The sequence below is a fragment of the Mobula birostris genome, chromosome 6 (genome assembly GCF_030028105.1).
Source record: "Mobula birostris isolate sMobBir1 chromosome 6, sMobBir1.hap1, whole genome shotgun sequence".
In the NCBI taxonomy this organism is placed as follows: Eukaryota; Metazoa; Chordata; class Chondrichthyes; order Myliobatiformes; family Myliobatidae; genus Mobula; species Mobula birostris.
Window position 1 is genome coordinate 17997569 of NC_092375.1, and position 15766 is coordinate 18013334.

At 36.1% G+C, this 15766-nt stretch overlaps 1 protein-coding gene across 7 annotated transcripts in view; it reads right to left on the bottom strand.

The window, feature by feature from the left end:
• The window catches only part of itsn1 (intersectin 1 (SH3 domain protein)), a 234291-nt gene that overhangs the window by 120083 nt on the left and 98442 nt on the right, over positions 1-15766 (bottom strand). For 6 of the 7 annotated variants that reach the window (XR_011886265.1, XM_072259914.1, XM_072259909.1 and 3 more), the window contains 4 exons: positions 14472-14552; positions 9761-9894; positions 6749-6966; positions 3286-3407 (listed from right to left, as the gene is read on the bottom strand). Coding sequence is in view for 6 of the 7 variants with exons in the window: in XM_072259914.1 (XP_072116015.1) it covers positions 3286-3407; positions 6749-6966; positions 9761-9894; positions 14472-14552 (555 nt within the window). In the remaining variant the exon portion in view is untranslated. The remainder of the gene's footprint in view (positions 1-3285; positions 3408-6748; positions 6967-9760; positions 9895-14471; positions 14553-15766) is intronic. The other variant, XM_072259915.1, reaches the window with a different exon arrangement.

Consider the following 15766-nt stretch of genomic DNA (forward strand, 5'->3'; position numbering starts at 1 on the left):
TTCATCTATCAGAAATATCAATACATTAACAGCTGCAGAATATGAGTTAAACTGAATTTCAATATTATTTTCCAATATATGATGTCACAGAATTATACAGCATAGAAACAGGGCCTTTAGACCAGCTCATCCATGCTAACCGAGCAAGCTCCTGAGGTAGCCCTATTTGCCTGCATTTGGGCATTTCCTGGTAAACATTTTCTATCAATGAACCTGACCAAATGTCTTAAATATTGTAATCGTGCCCACCTCTATCGCTTTCTTTGACAGCATGTTCCACATACCACAACCTCGTGTGGGAAACCTTGCTTTTCAGGTTCCTTTTAAATATTTCCCTTCTCACCTGAAACCTAAGCTCTCAATAGTTTTATATTGCTTTGCCCTGGATAAAAGACTGACCTCTAGCTTGTCCCTGCTCCTCATAATTTATAAACTTCAATAAGGTCGCTGAATGGCCTCCTTCATTCTCAAACACACTCGTCCTTGTGAACCTTTTCTGTGCCCACTCTACAGTCTCCACCCAATCACATCCTTCCTATTGTATGCTGTCCCAAAACTACCTGTAATTTTTCTGTATAGTCTCACCAGCTTCCTATACAACTGTATAAGGTCCAGCCTGAAGACAGTTAATATCTAAGAGATAAAATATGAAAGTCACCACAACTACTTCCATTATTAGATCTTCATATAACATTACAAATAATTTGTGACAGTTCAAATTTATCTTGGCGTTATTTTTCAGTCATCAGTTCTAAAAATAGTAAGGAATCTCACCTCTTCCCACAGAGTACAAATGGAATGATACTGTACGTGATTCTATCAATTGAACAGCTGCCTATTATTTCCAGTTCAAACAAATTAATAGATTTTATCTTTAATCTCAGATGCACATATTTACTATGTACTTGGTATTTTCTTGCACAAACAAAGCAGCAACTACGGAATGCATTACAAACTGAAGAATGCATTTGTGGAATCACAGAATAAGATGGAATTTCAGAATTGAAATTCATAAAACCTAGAAGAGTCCCTAAACCATAAAGTGTGATGACGCCATAATGAACTAATTATTTTGTAACACTCCTTCACAGATCAAAAATGGGAAATATATACAAGTATACACAACAAATGGAAATGCAGAATCTCTAATAACACTGGTGCTCACTTACCCATTCCCCTTTAACCTCCAACAGGAAAGTGAAAAGGGAAGTAAAACAAAGGTTACAAAAACTCATTAGTATTAAAAAAAAAAATCAGGATTTCAAAATGCTTTCAACTGTCTAAAATGAAAGGTACAAAAGCTGGAGGCTATTTTTTTTATTCAATACATTGATATTTACATGAATTTGTAAAATGAAACAGGAACAAATACAAAATATGTAAAGATACCAACTGACCTTTCAATTTACATTTTCTTTCAATAATATCGTGCCAGTTATGAGTCAGATGTTGGAACTCTTCCATTCAGAAAGAAAGCCCAGAGTCAAGCCTCACTTTTAAAACCTCGGTACAAAAATTCAAGCTGACACTCTACTTAGAGCGCCACACATTTTGTCATCGAGATACATGCTAAACCACAATCCCATCGCTTTTGCAATGAATGCACAAAATGCAATGGGAGAATAAAGGAGCAGTGGAATTGTACTGAGTATCCTGGTCAATATTTATCACATAACCAACATCATAAGGAAGATTATCTGGCCATTATATTATCACTACATTAACTGTCTGCCAAGTTTCCTGCATTATAACAATGACTGCACTTAAAAAGTTACATTTCAATGGCTGCAAAGCAGCTTCAGACATTCTGAAAAGAACAAGGGATACACTTAGACCAGTCCAGATGAAGGGTCTCGGCCCAAAATATCAACTGTTTACTCTTTTCCAAAGATGCTGCCTACCCTGCTGAGTTCCTCCAGCATTGTGTGTGTCCATTGAAGGGATACACATATATACTACAGCATTTTTCAGTGTGGCAAAATAGCATAGTTACTAAACTCTGAGATCCAAACTTGGTTCAAATTGTACAACTGAAAAAATAATAATCTGAGCAGTGAAAGATTTAAGCTAAGATCTGTACTGGCCTGGGACACAAAAGATCAAGAATTGATGGCATCTTTGGTTACAGTATAATTTTACACTGTTGAAAACTCAATGATCAACCAATACAACAAAGGAGAATGATATCACTATTGAAAATGCTCTACTTCAGAGTTATCAACAAATGATCATACAATCAAAGTACTGTAAAGAGAAGGGGTCTTACTGAATTTAAAAGCTTTTGTCCTATCGAAGTATGTTATGGTTTTCAACAGAAGATGGAGACAAATGGATGTGTTCATCTATTTAACGCATTTTCAAATAAATAATTTATCAAATCATGCTTGGAAGTTTAGAGGTGGATTATGCAATATTTTGTTACTCAAAAATACAAGAGTACATTTTTGTACTTTTTCCTTTTATGGCATAACATTTTACAAGTATTCTAAATGTTAGAAGTTTAATAATATGCCATACAAACATTAGGTACCTTTAATAGAATCTCTGATTTCCATTACAGAATTAAATAGAATTTTACTGAAATAATTTAAGCTTTTAAATGCTTCAAGGCATTTTGAAATAAAAATTAATCACAGGAATTTAATATTACTGGCTAGAGAAATACAATATTGTCTCTTGATATTAGCCACAAAAATGATGGTTAGCCCCCTTCATTCACTGAAGCCCACTGGGTGAAGGCATTCCCCACAAACGTCATTGATTTCTGTACAAATGAAGAAAGGCAGATCCTTTCAGAGACCAGGTAAGTACTAACCACTTAAGAATAACTCTGCACAGCACAAAATGAGACAAGAACATTTGCTGAAAAGGACGGATTTTTTCTAGCATTTCTGTGGAAAATAGCTGCTTATTTCAGAATTATTTTAATTTACTTAAATTTAAATTACATTCCTTAGATGCTGCAGTGGGAAAAGGAGGGGTTTTTAGACTAATAGGCCAGGCCTTCAGATTACTTTAAAAGTGAAGTGATGTCTGGGCTACTGCTTATTTGAATGAGATATGCTAGACAGAATTATAGAACAAATCATTCTTAAAACATACTTTCAGCTCTCCTGTTACTAGCGTGACATGCTTTCAAATCTAACACAGGTTTTACAAGAACAGATTTTAAATAGTGAAAGTTAAAATGTTCAAGGTCCAGAAGTGGGCAATTCATCTCCTTTTCTTATTTTGAAAGCACCTCAAATCACAAAGTTATTGACAAGACAAAGACAGAATGTTTACCATTATGATATTCCCAGGGTGAATGGTAAGTTCATCGTGGCTCCTAGCTTCAAAAGGATACAACGCTTTATAATATACAACTTTCACACCATCTTGATCAGTATTTACAGAAGTAGATTTTTCTGTTGAGAGGGAGAAAAGAGAAATTTACTTCAAAAAACTCACAAGCAAAAACTAACATGTACAAAACATACTGATTTTGAGTTTACCATGGCACAAAAATGATTTTAAAAAAATCTAAACTGATGCACAAACATGGTTGAAGGAATTCAATTTGTTAAAAACTGTGGGCAAGATTTTGGTCTTGGACTTCCCATACAATATCATAGTTAACCATCTGTTGAAAGTACCAAAATTTCTTCTTGACCTTCTTGAAGTGAGCAATGCTAAGTTCAGCATTAAGACAAAAACCTCCTTCAGTGCCCCTGACATTTATCAGCAAGAGGTTTAACTTCTTATAGAAAAACAAATCCAGAAAATAATTTCAGAGAAATTGCCAGCTTATAGATCTTAAAAAATAGCATTTCTTGGATTTTAAGATTACAGGTCTCTTTACAGGTCTGTCTCTTTGCACAAACATAATCCTATATGGAGCTTAAGTGAAACCATATAAGCATCTCATGTGAACTTAAGATTTCACTTTGCATTCATTAAGCCTCCCTTAATTTTTGAAACTTGTCCGAATGTTCACTATAGATAAATCTTCTGCTTTAATCAGCCCTTTCAGAAGCTAATGACTAGTTGAAACAATCAGTTCTTAATTATAGTTCCTTCTCTTTTTACTCTTAAAAATATCTATTAACCTCTAGAAATACAAAAACAGAACAAGAATGGAAATTTTATATAAATGCAGATTTTGCAGTAACTGGGCAATGTGCCAAACCAGAAAGACAAACACTGCAATAACAATCAAATCACCATTTTGCACAACTGTTCTTTTGAAGTACTGTATGTAGATGATTAACACAAGTTTCCATCTGGGAAAATATTCTATTGCTCAATTCCACAACATTAAACTGTTCAATACAATGAGTATTCTTTAGGTTAGACCTCAGACCACAATCTTTATCACCTGTTCCTGTTTAAGTGAACTTAACTGCTGGGAACACACTTCCAAGAGTTAACAGTCCTCAACACGTACCATCAGAACAGGTTAACTCGTAACTCACTTCAGGAATTTGAGGTACGTTATTACCATCTTCCATTTAAATCTACATTTATTAGAACATGCATCACTGCAACAATTATCTCATTAGACTAATTATGATTGCCCTTATATTTGTAGAAGTATGTGTCTATCTGGTCAGACATCTTCATCATTGAAATTCTTATGATTCACTTTCAGGATCCATCCAAGGAGATCATGGTACAGTGATATGTGGTTTAAAAGACAGCCTCCATGAAGCTTTGAGGTTTTGGCTCAATCAAGATCAAACTGATGAGTTACTCTTCTATGCAGAACACACAGAGAGATTTCTGATTTATTATGCATCAAATGCATAATAATACAAAGTGGACAAGATAGAGTTAACAAGGTTACCAAGAGTTGAAACACGTCCTTCCATGAAGGAAGCAGGGTTTTTATTTAAATGACAGTCCAATAGTTACTGACACTCAGATTTTCCTTCAACCTAGTATTATTAGCTTACTCAAATATACAACTCCCAATTGTCACAATGGGAAACAGCTACTACACCATTGTGCTGTTTCATTGGCGACTTAAACAAGTTGAGAACCACAAATGAAAAGGCAATAGAGTCTTAAAGGATACAAACACTGAACTAAATCTGCAACGGCTGAAGGTATACACTATAAGTAACTAGCTTTAAATTGCCTATATCAAAATATTCAACTGCACAAAGGGTAACACATTATGTCAATACAAGTATCCTTCAGCATGTGGAGAAATGATTGTGCTCAACAGGTGGAATAAACTCAAATTAAGATGCAGAACACAAAGTTGTAGTGGACACTGAAATCACCACTGCTCTTTTTTCATCTAACGATTATTTGGCTATTAAGACTGGTAAGTATGGAAACATGAAGAGTGCTAGCATACTCTAGGAAGAGAGATTAAAATGTCATGTGTCACCTGCACTGTATATAATAAAATCAAAGGATTACAACATAGTTAAGGAACCAGAACATGATACTATAGTTCTACCATTCAGTCTAGAATTGCAGCAATTATCAATAGATTCAATAAACACCAAACACTCCAACCCTCACTATTACAAAGTAGAGACAAAAAATGAACCTGTAAGCATCAAGTTAAAAAAGAAAAAAAATGGCCAATTCCAACAGAGGTCTCCCTTCCATTATCCATCACATCATGGATCCAGCGTCCAATTAATCAGTTTGCTATAAAGCATATTAAAGCTGTATCTCTGGGCACAGCAAAAGCAAAGGGTTGAAGTAATAGTCAGACTTATTTTAAGTCAAGCTGCCCCTCAGAATCAAATTAAATAAAGTTTAAAACTGATATGTACTCAGTCATGTGGAAATGATGCCATATCCATGTAAAGCTGGATAATTATCTTCATCACAACAGTAGTTATCAATAATTTATTAAAAGATGCCTAATCAAGTGTAACGTTCTAGCTGATGGGCAATAGTTCTAAAATAATTCAGGTGCTGTCCTTGTTTTAGGCTTAATCCAGAAACAGAATGAACATTATGAAGACGCTTAGATGTAAAAGTGGCACACTTCGATGAACACGTCCCAATACGATTGCCAATCCGAGCAAGTACGGCAGTCAACATCACAAATGAAGCAGCTGAATCAGAAAGGGTAACATTTCCATTCCCAAAGTGCACAGCTGGCAAAAATGAGCATCAGATGAAGAACAAACTCCACAGATGACTTGCTCCCCACTGTCTATCATCGTTCTATAGCTCATTGTTAAGGTTTTATCTGGAACATGTAACAGTGTGAGCATTATAGATTAGGGAAGTAATTCTGTGCATTTTTGCCTCCTTGTTTATCATCACACCAAAGTTTCAAAACTGGATACAAACCGCTCTGGAGTGATTTGAGAATTTACTCTTTCCTTCTGCCTGTCCAAACAATTAACAAATATAACTACATGTAGAAAAGTATTTCAAAATGAATAAATGTTTTTTTTTTACTGAGTATGTCTGCAAGAAAACTAATCTGAGGGTTGAATACCGTGACATATATATACTTTGATAATAAATTTAGTTTGAACTTGAACTTTGAAATGCCTTGTGAGTTTAAATCCATTTGACTTCCCATGTTTCTAACGGTTGCAATGCAATTTCTGAATTTGCATATAATTTGCAATTTTGTAAATTTTCAATACTTGCCACATGCGCCATGTCAAAAAATTATACTTGAGCAGTATTTTCCCAATAACACAGTAAAATTGTCACAACCAGAGGTAATATATAAAAATAAACCGGGTTTTTAAAAAAAAAAGTCCAAATAATCAGACATTATTACCTGGTGTAGGCCATCCACTTGGAGACTGTTTCTTTGATGGCTCCAGATGCTGTTGAAACACTTTGTTTAATACATCTTGCTTGCTTTTTTCCTCTGGTTCTTGCTTTTGTAGCAATTCCTCCCGCCTTCGATTCTCCTCTTGCTGCAGGTTTCTTAGCCGTTCTTCTTCATCTTTTTGCACTTGTTCCTGCCAAAGTTTGTCACGTTCCTGTGCAGATCTAAGCAAATTACAAATTGTCAGTTCTCCACTATGAGGGAAAAAAGACATGCAAACAATGAGAGAAAATTAGAAGTAATCAAAAGTAATGAGATAATTTTTGTACTTGTCAAGTCATTTTGGGGTAAAAAGAAATTCACCTGTGATTTAGAATGCAATCTTAATCCCCTGCCTTATATAATTTCTTTGTCGCAACTGCACATTTAACAGTTTGTTGTCATCCGACAAAATAGTACTTGTTCTCTTGCTGTAGATGTTAATCTAATTTCAATGATTTTTCTTTTTAATAGGCAACTTTTTGCAATTTGGGGACAGACACCTAATTGGCTGCTACCCCTATGATCCCAAAAAATGAAAGGGTTAATATATGAGGAGTGTTTGATGGTTCTGGTACTGTACTCTGCTAGAGTTTAGAAGAATGAGGGGTAAATCTCATTGAAACTTACCAAATATTGGAAGGCCTAGATAGAGTGGAGATGAACAGAGTGTTTCCTATTGTGGAGAGTCTGGGACCAGAGGACCCAGAATACAAGGACATCACCTTTATAACAGGGAAGAGGAAGAATTTCTTCAACTATAGGGTGGTGAATCTGTGAAATTCATTGCCACAGACAGCTGTGGAAGCAAAGTCATTGGGTATATTTAAAACGGAGGTTGATAAATTCTTGATTAGTAGGCATATCAAAGGTTACAGGGAGAAAACAGGAGAATTGGGTTGAGAGGGATAATAAATCAGCCAAGATGGAATGGCAGAGCAGATTTAATGGACTGAATGGTCGAATTCTGCTTCCATGTCTTATGGTCTTGCGTTGTGTTAATGCTCTGGATAAAGTAGACTCCCTGCCCTCCACTCACTTCTATAGGCAGCAAGATGATTCAGTCACTGGTAAAATAACATGAATTAAATAACATCACTGTACAAATGGTGGCAATTAGAAAGATTGAGCAAAGCAAGTAATTGAAAATAGTCATTTGATTTAGACAATGTTTTGGATCAGGAAATTTTTATGCCTCACAACGCTCCCCAGAGTTTCTTTCAAATTAATCTGCTCTGTATAACTTGCATATAAAAATGCAGCAAAAGATGGGCTCAGTCATTGCAATAAATGCAAGTTGGGAACAGTGCTAGACAAATTAAGGAAGGAAACAAGCTTGTTGAAGATTGCATTAGTGTATGAAAAGTTACTTAATTTTGAAGCTCAATCTTGTACTGATTGATTTGTATGGGACTGAATATTCAAATGCTCAAAGTTGCAGTTCGATTATATGAAGTTAACTCATCAATCTAATCACCTTCTGTTCACTTACGTAACAATGCAAATGGGGAGGATCATGGACAAAAACCTCATCTCCTATATTAATAAAATGACATCTATAATTTATTGTGGAACATAACAAAATGTTTTTTAAAAAATCATAGATAATGCAATGGTGAATTTTCCTTTTTGTTAGCATGCTACCAGGGTTGTCAGTGAGCACAAATGACATTAGAACAAAGGAGAGTGCGGTTTGAAAATGGATGCAAAACTGTGATTTAGGCCATGACCAATGGATCCTTTTAAGACCACTTGGGTATTGCAAGATTGAAAGAAATATGGAAGTAACAATTGGGGTTAATTTTAGATTAAGTACTACATAAACAGAAGCACAAAGTAGCGTAGGGGTTAGCGCGACACTATTACAGCTTGGGGCGTCAGAATTTGGAGTTCAATCCCAGCATCTGCTGTAAGGAATCCCTGTACATCCTCCCCATGGAATGTGTGGGTTTTCTCTGGGTCCTCCTCTCACAGTCTAAAGAGATACTGGGTAGATTAATTGGTTATTGTGAATTGTCCTGTGATTAGGGATTTTGATCGGTACGGCTAGAAGGACCAGAGGGGCCTATTCTGTGCTGTATCTCTGAATAAATAAATAAAAGATGAGATAACTAGTTATCAGTGCCACAAATTTGTGCTCCTCAGAAATTTAAAGATTACATTTTGAGGACTGACACTTTCTTATAAGTAAATTTCACCGCTACGATGATACCTAAACCATCTAATGAAGTTCAGTCTTTCTCGCAATAGAGCTACGATGTTAATTCTCTTCTGCACGCTTCTGCCTGACTGCAGAATCCCTTTCACTGAGCTTTTTATATTGCTGCCTGTTCTTGGTTTGCTAAGTCTGAAGAAAAGAAAGATTGAGATATTAAATGCATATGCATACACCTCAAAACACATTGTTTTAAATGTTGTTAAAATAAAATTACACAGTTAACATCAAGGAAATAAAAGGGCAGAGGGATAATTGTGTACAGAGCACTTCTTAGATTCCACATCAAGCTCGTACTGATTATCTTGGCTTGAGCTAACTTGGCACTTAAATATAGTAGCATCAAGAGGGCTTCAATGAGTAAGGCATCACAATTGGGTTACATGGGTGGGTTGCTAAGTGCATGGCTCAAAGGGCTGGAAGGGCACTGTATCTCAATAAATAAATAGGCACTCTATGGCAAAGGATGAAGGTATTTTTGTGGGTTGGAAATAGATCTGTACGACAATAATGTGCATCAAGCCAAGATAACATACTTGCTGAAAATCTCTTTATCATAACAAGTATATTACTATATCTAGAATAAACCTGGGGCAAATTATGGCTAATTAACCCAAGTCATTGTGACATGTTTTTGCAAGTTAGATCACACTGAATTGACCAAAATGCCACCTTATCCAGGTGGGCATTGTTCACACTGGAGCTTTGACAGAGATGATTGTCTCCCATTTCTAGTCTGAATTTGATGAATGAATTGTTATCACCTCTGAGCAGCTTCTTTTTCATGCTGTCTTTCCAGTTCTTGTGTCCGCCGATCTTGCTCCTTCTGCTTTTGCATTTCCATTTCAGCTTCTTTCTGTCGCTGTAGTTGTTGCTTGTTATGCATTTCCCTTAGTTCCTATTTTTAAAGCAGATGTGAGGCTTAAGATTTCGTTTTTAAAGTTACAGTCAACCTTGAAGCATTTTAAGGTGGAGATAAATCTGTCAAGCATGTGCCTAGCCAACCTGATGAACTGATAAAATTGACATAACAAAAGACTTTCGCAAATTAGCAGCTCATACACCAATTGAAGGACCATATATCAATGATATGAAAGAAGATATTACAAAAAAAGGTTAGTGCAAAGAATGAACTCCAAACTGTAGAGAAAGTAATATTTCTAGTTAGAAATCAACTTTTAAATGTTAGAATATATTAATATAGCAACTTATGTGGCACAAGACATTAGAAGCTAGAAATGAAATACGCTCTTAAGACAGGTACAATGAATTGGCGTGCCAATATTCAGCTTATCTGCCTTCATCCCGATGGTGGGGGGTGTTAATTGTTCCAACCGCAACCGAATCATGCAATGGCAATTGCTTATTTTTGAAAAATGTGCATTCAAAAATGTTACATTACTGCTTAAAGGAGATATTTAATAAAGTAGCATATTTATTCAACTCTTTAAAGCTCAAAATTTGCATCTAGTCAGAAAATGATAAATCGGTACAATAATCAAGAATTACAAGTAGCACAAGCAAAGCACCATTCGATACTGTGTAAATGATCACTCCATTCTTGGCCATGGCCAATCTGCAAGCAACACTTGAAATAATTTCAGATCAGCCATGATCTTATTGAATGGTGGAGTAGGCTTAACAGGCCAGCTGGCCAACTCCTGCTCCAATGTCTTAGGTTCTTATGTAGGACTGTGCAAAAGTCTTAGGAACTCCTATATACGTGTGCCTAAAACGTTTGCACTGCACTGCTGCCATAAAGAAAAATATAAACAGATTTCAGGACATATCTGAGTGACGATACACTTGATTCTGATATGGATCTCTATTGTGGACTGAGAGTGGGAAGGGGGCAGGGAGAGGGGAGTCATGGCTGGGAAAAGAGGAAGGGAGAGGACAGGGAGCAGGAGGCATTAGAGGATAATTTTGTAATGATCAATAAACCAATTGTTTGGAATCAAGTGACCCTGCCTGGTGTCTCAGGGCTGGTTGTGTCCAGGCCAGCGCCACCTCCTGCCCCGGGCACTCCTTCTCTGCCACCTCTCCCAACCTCTTTCCGGGCGCTCCACTCTCGCCATTCCCAAAATCCTTTGCTCCCACCAGATTTACAAACTCTTTCTCCGCTCCACATTGACAAATACAATACTGTGCAAATGACTTGGGCACATATACAGTACATAGCTAGGGTGCCAAGTCTTTTGCATAATATTGTATGCAATTCAAAGAAAGCCAATGTTAAGCACAATAATATAGATTGAGCAGCAGCAACAGGATCATACGGTAGGCACTAGTCAAACTTACAATTGGGAAAAGGCTTGGGTGGGGGTAGGGTTGGGGAAATGATGGAAAATATTGTGACTACAAGAACACTATACAGTGAAAGCAACCATAAACACAGGACATTCTCCAGATGCTAGCAACATACCTAAAATGCTGGAGGAACTGAGGCAGCATCTATGGAGGGGAATAATCCCCTCCCCCACCACCTTATTCTGGCTTCTTCCTCCTTCCTTTCCAGTCCTGAGGAAGGGTCTTGACTGTTCATTCTCTTTCATAAATGCTGCTCGACCTGCTGAGTTCCTCCAGCTTTTTGTGTGTGTTGAATGTGAGAAACACCATTATCTGCATCCTGGGAATATTCTGAATCAATAATACCCCATGAAGGACATTAGCAATTACACACATGGGCACAAAAAAAAAGAATTCAAGTGTGCTAAAATTTCAAGTCTCCAAACACCTCAAGTACACCTATTATAAAACAACGGAGTCGGTGATAAGGATTTATTGGCTAAGGGCGACTCTTGGAGTAGGCCCAATATCACCCTTTACAAATGATATTACTAAAAAGAAATGCTGAGCGTCAGTTCTTGCAAACAGGCTCAAGAAACCTGTTGCCTTCTCAAAGAAGTTGTCACCTTGTGATCCATTAAATATTATGCTATTAATTAGAAAAGACAGACACCTCACCCCCATCCTATTGTTACCAAAATTGAAAATATCAAGATTAACTGCTTGTGACAGTTAATTTGTGACATTTGCTGGGAGCATTGTAGACGAAGCGCCAGATGAGGATCCCTACCACCCATCCCACAATCTCTTTGACCCACTTCCATCAGGAAGGAGGTACAGGAGCATCAAGACCAGGATTGCCAGCCTGGGTAACAGCTTCTTCCCTCAGGCTGTGAGACTAATGAATACTTCGCCACTATCGGAGTCTCGTCACTCTTGTCAGAGAACTGTTTACTGTTCTGTTTATCTTTGCTGAACACTATATACATTTGAATTCTATTTTATTAACTGATTTGTGGTAATATTTAGCTTTATGTGCTGTGCGTGATTTGTTTTGTGGGTGTACGGTGGTCTAGAAGAACGCTGTTTTGTTTGGTTGTATATATGTGCAGGCAGATGACAATAAATTTGAACTGAATGGCATGGAAACAATGTCTATTCTAAAATAAATGTATCCTTCAGGACAAGTATTTATAGGAAGACTGAAGGAGTATTCAAATAATTTATCTGATAATTTGTGTCCAACACAAATACTTCCAGAAAGAGAATTTTGAATTTCTGATCAAATAGACCAAAAGAATTTTACTTCAAGCTTTGAGCAGGCAATTAAGTTTTTCACATTTGGATAATTAAATGTTCCTCTCGAATATAACATTCTATGCAACTACCATTAGAAAGTGTTCCTTATAATTAGTAAATGCTACTGCAGGGAGACCATGGTACAAGATTGCAAATGGATGCCAAGAGAGTCAGTAGGTGAAGTAGTATGAAACAGGGCAAAAAAACAGGGCACATTTAAGAATACCTTGTTAAAACCTTATTAAGTGACCAATGCATCAAAAGCAGTTTTCCACAACTTCTCTGTTTAGTTTATTAGAAGTTAATGTCTTTGAGCAACCACAGTACTTAAACCTAACATGTACATTTAGAAACACAATGAAAAGCTAGCACCAGATTTTTGCACACACTTTATATTTAACATTTAGCAACAAGCATTATGTGAACGATGCATTTCTAAATAGAAATTTGAACTTTGTGCTAAAATGAAAACTTTCACTTATTGCATGGGAGCATTTAAGTGAAGAAATACCATCTAAACTTATGTTTATAAACAATACAGTTGGAAATACTGAAACACTAGCAATGGCTATTCATTCAAGACTATTGGTATTTTATTTCAATAATAATTGGATTAAACAGCAAATCTTCATTTCCAATTGTTTCCCTTATATCATTGGCTCATGCATCAGCCTAGACAATTATTACTGATTCAGATGGTTGCAAAATCAAGCCTAATGAAGTCTCCATAGAAGAAAGATCACCAAATCATAATGAATATGAGCAATACATCATTTCTCCATTTCATTAGCACTGGCACTGGTGTCCCAAATCAGAATGAGTGACAAAGGAATGAACAGGAATTAAAGTGAGGACCTTATATTTTTCTAATGACAATTTAGTTTCATTTTGCTATTTACTGAAACATCTGGAAAGCTTGAGCAACAAAGCAAACAGCAGAGTTAGCTTTAACTTTAGTCTTGAGCTTGAACAGTCAAGGAACAAGTATGAACGAGATACCTATCCTTGATAGAGTCATGACATCACAGCACAGAAACTGGCTCTTTGGCCCATTTAGTCTGTGCCGAACTGTTAATCTGCCAAATCCCATTGACCTGCATCCGGAGCAAAGCCCTCCATAACCCTCCCATCCAAATTTCTCTTATATCTGTATAGTCTATTAAGATCTCTTGTCTATGTAAACTAGAGAATTTCATGAGTCCTAACTGGAGGTATGGGATGGTGGTGGTGAGGATGGCAAAAGTTGCCTCAACATTTCAGGACTATAAAACATGGAGAGCATTATAATGGTATAACAGTTAACAATCTCCCATCCCAGCAGCATTTCTGCACTCATTTTGTTGTTAGAAATTGCTTTGTACAACTTTTGAGAATTTGAAACTTCTCTACAGAAACTTTACCCCTATGCAGAACATGGAGTGCTACATTATTAGTGATGCAATTTTTCAGACAAGGAATTAAACTGAACTCCCCCAATGCTCTCTATCCATTCCCCATGACAAAACGCACATTCTAGTGGAACTATTCAAGCATCATTTTTGGTCAAGGCATAGATCACCCACAATTGCCACCAAAACAGATTCTCCCTTTGATAGTCGATACCTTGATTACTATATTCGTAGGAGTTGCTGCACTTTATGAAGCATTTTATGTTCAAAATAGACCAGACAGCTGAAAAGATTTGGGTTAAATTTTTTTTTAGAAAGACATCACATTTTGCCAATTGGTTCTAATTCTGTTTTTGAAAGTTCTAACATTTCAAGAGATGTGACCAATGGGAAATTGCAAAATTCTATGTACCTAGCAGATAAATCATAGAAATATTTTAATACTTCCATTTAGAAATACATTTCAACGACTGTGAAGAAGCGCATTTAGGGAAGAAACCTTTAAAAAGAAGTCTAAGTAGTTCACGCAGCACAGCAGGAAGGCCAGGCACTGCAGCAATACATCGTCCACAGCCACAGACTGGAAGAAAAGAAATGTGCACATTTAACAAAAAAGGACCCACAGCAGCTGAGACAGGCTCCAATCAAGATAAAAATGATAGTTAGTTTAAAAAAATCTCCACAATATATTCAATACCACACAGTAAAGTTTCTAATTACAATTTTCTTTTAAAATCTAGTTGTGCCCCATGGAGTTGCTTTCAATCAATTCATAGTATTAACAGAGTTAATATAAGCATTTTAGTAGTTGTAGCCACATCTGCATCAGTGTACAAAAATGTAATGAATGGAAGCATACTGTGAACTCACACCACAGTATTACATGAGCGATTGAATAAAACCCATAACAATATTTTGTTGAATCTAATTTTAGTGAATAAATCCCACCGAATAGTTTAATTAACATTTACACACAAAATGTTTACTCTTATACATTCAACACCCAGAGTGACAGCTTTAATAAAGACATCAACATCAAGATGCAAATCACATTATATGATTAAAACTGACATTTCCAATTTTAACTGTAACACTGCTGCAATTCAGCCCCCAACACTGAACTACAAACTAATGCATCATAAGGGTAAAACATTCTACATATGTGCAATTTATTTTCGCCATCACGTACTCTCTCATTGATATGTTTAAGTTAGGAACACATCATTTTACCAACAATGAATGTACTGAAATAGACACAGAGGGTTCAAAGAAAATATACTAATTAATGCCAAAATATCAAAATGCCCCAGATACTAAGAACTGCTCTGGGCTGGTCCAATAACTCAATAAATTTATACAGATAATGATCAATCAGGCCTGTGCCAATGTGGCTGAAGCATCAATAATTAAAACAATCACAACAATTCACTTATTGTATTAGACACCATAAAATATATATACACAATGAAATGTGCTTATTGTCACCAAGTATTGCACAGATATTGCTTTGTACCAATATATTGGCAACACACAAACATGATAGCTCAGCGGGAATGAAAATATAAACTTTACTATCTTATAAATACTTCTTAGATGCAAGCTAACACAATCTAATCAACAGATAGTTCAATTTGAATTAAATTACTTAGGCAGTAAGGGAATCAAATGAAATTAGATGCTTCGACAATATAGTCTTTCTTTCTTCCATCGGAAAAGATATTAACATACAAAGTATATAGCACATAGAAGTCATCAAATCACTGACTATGAAGCAAAATAAATGCTTAATATTAA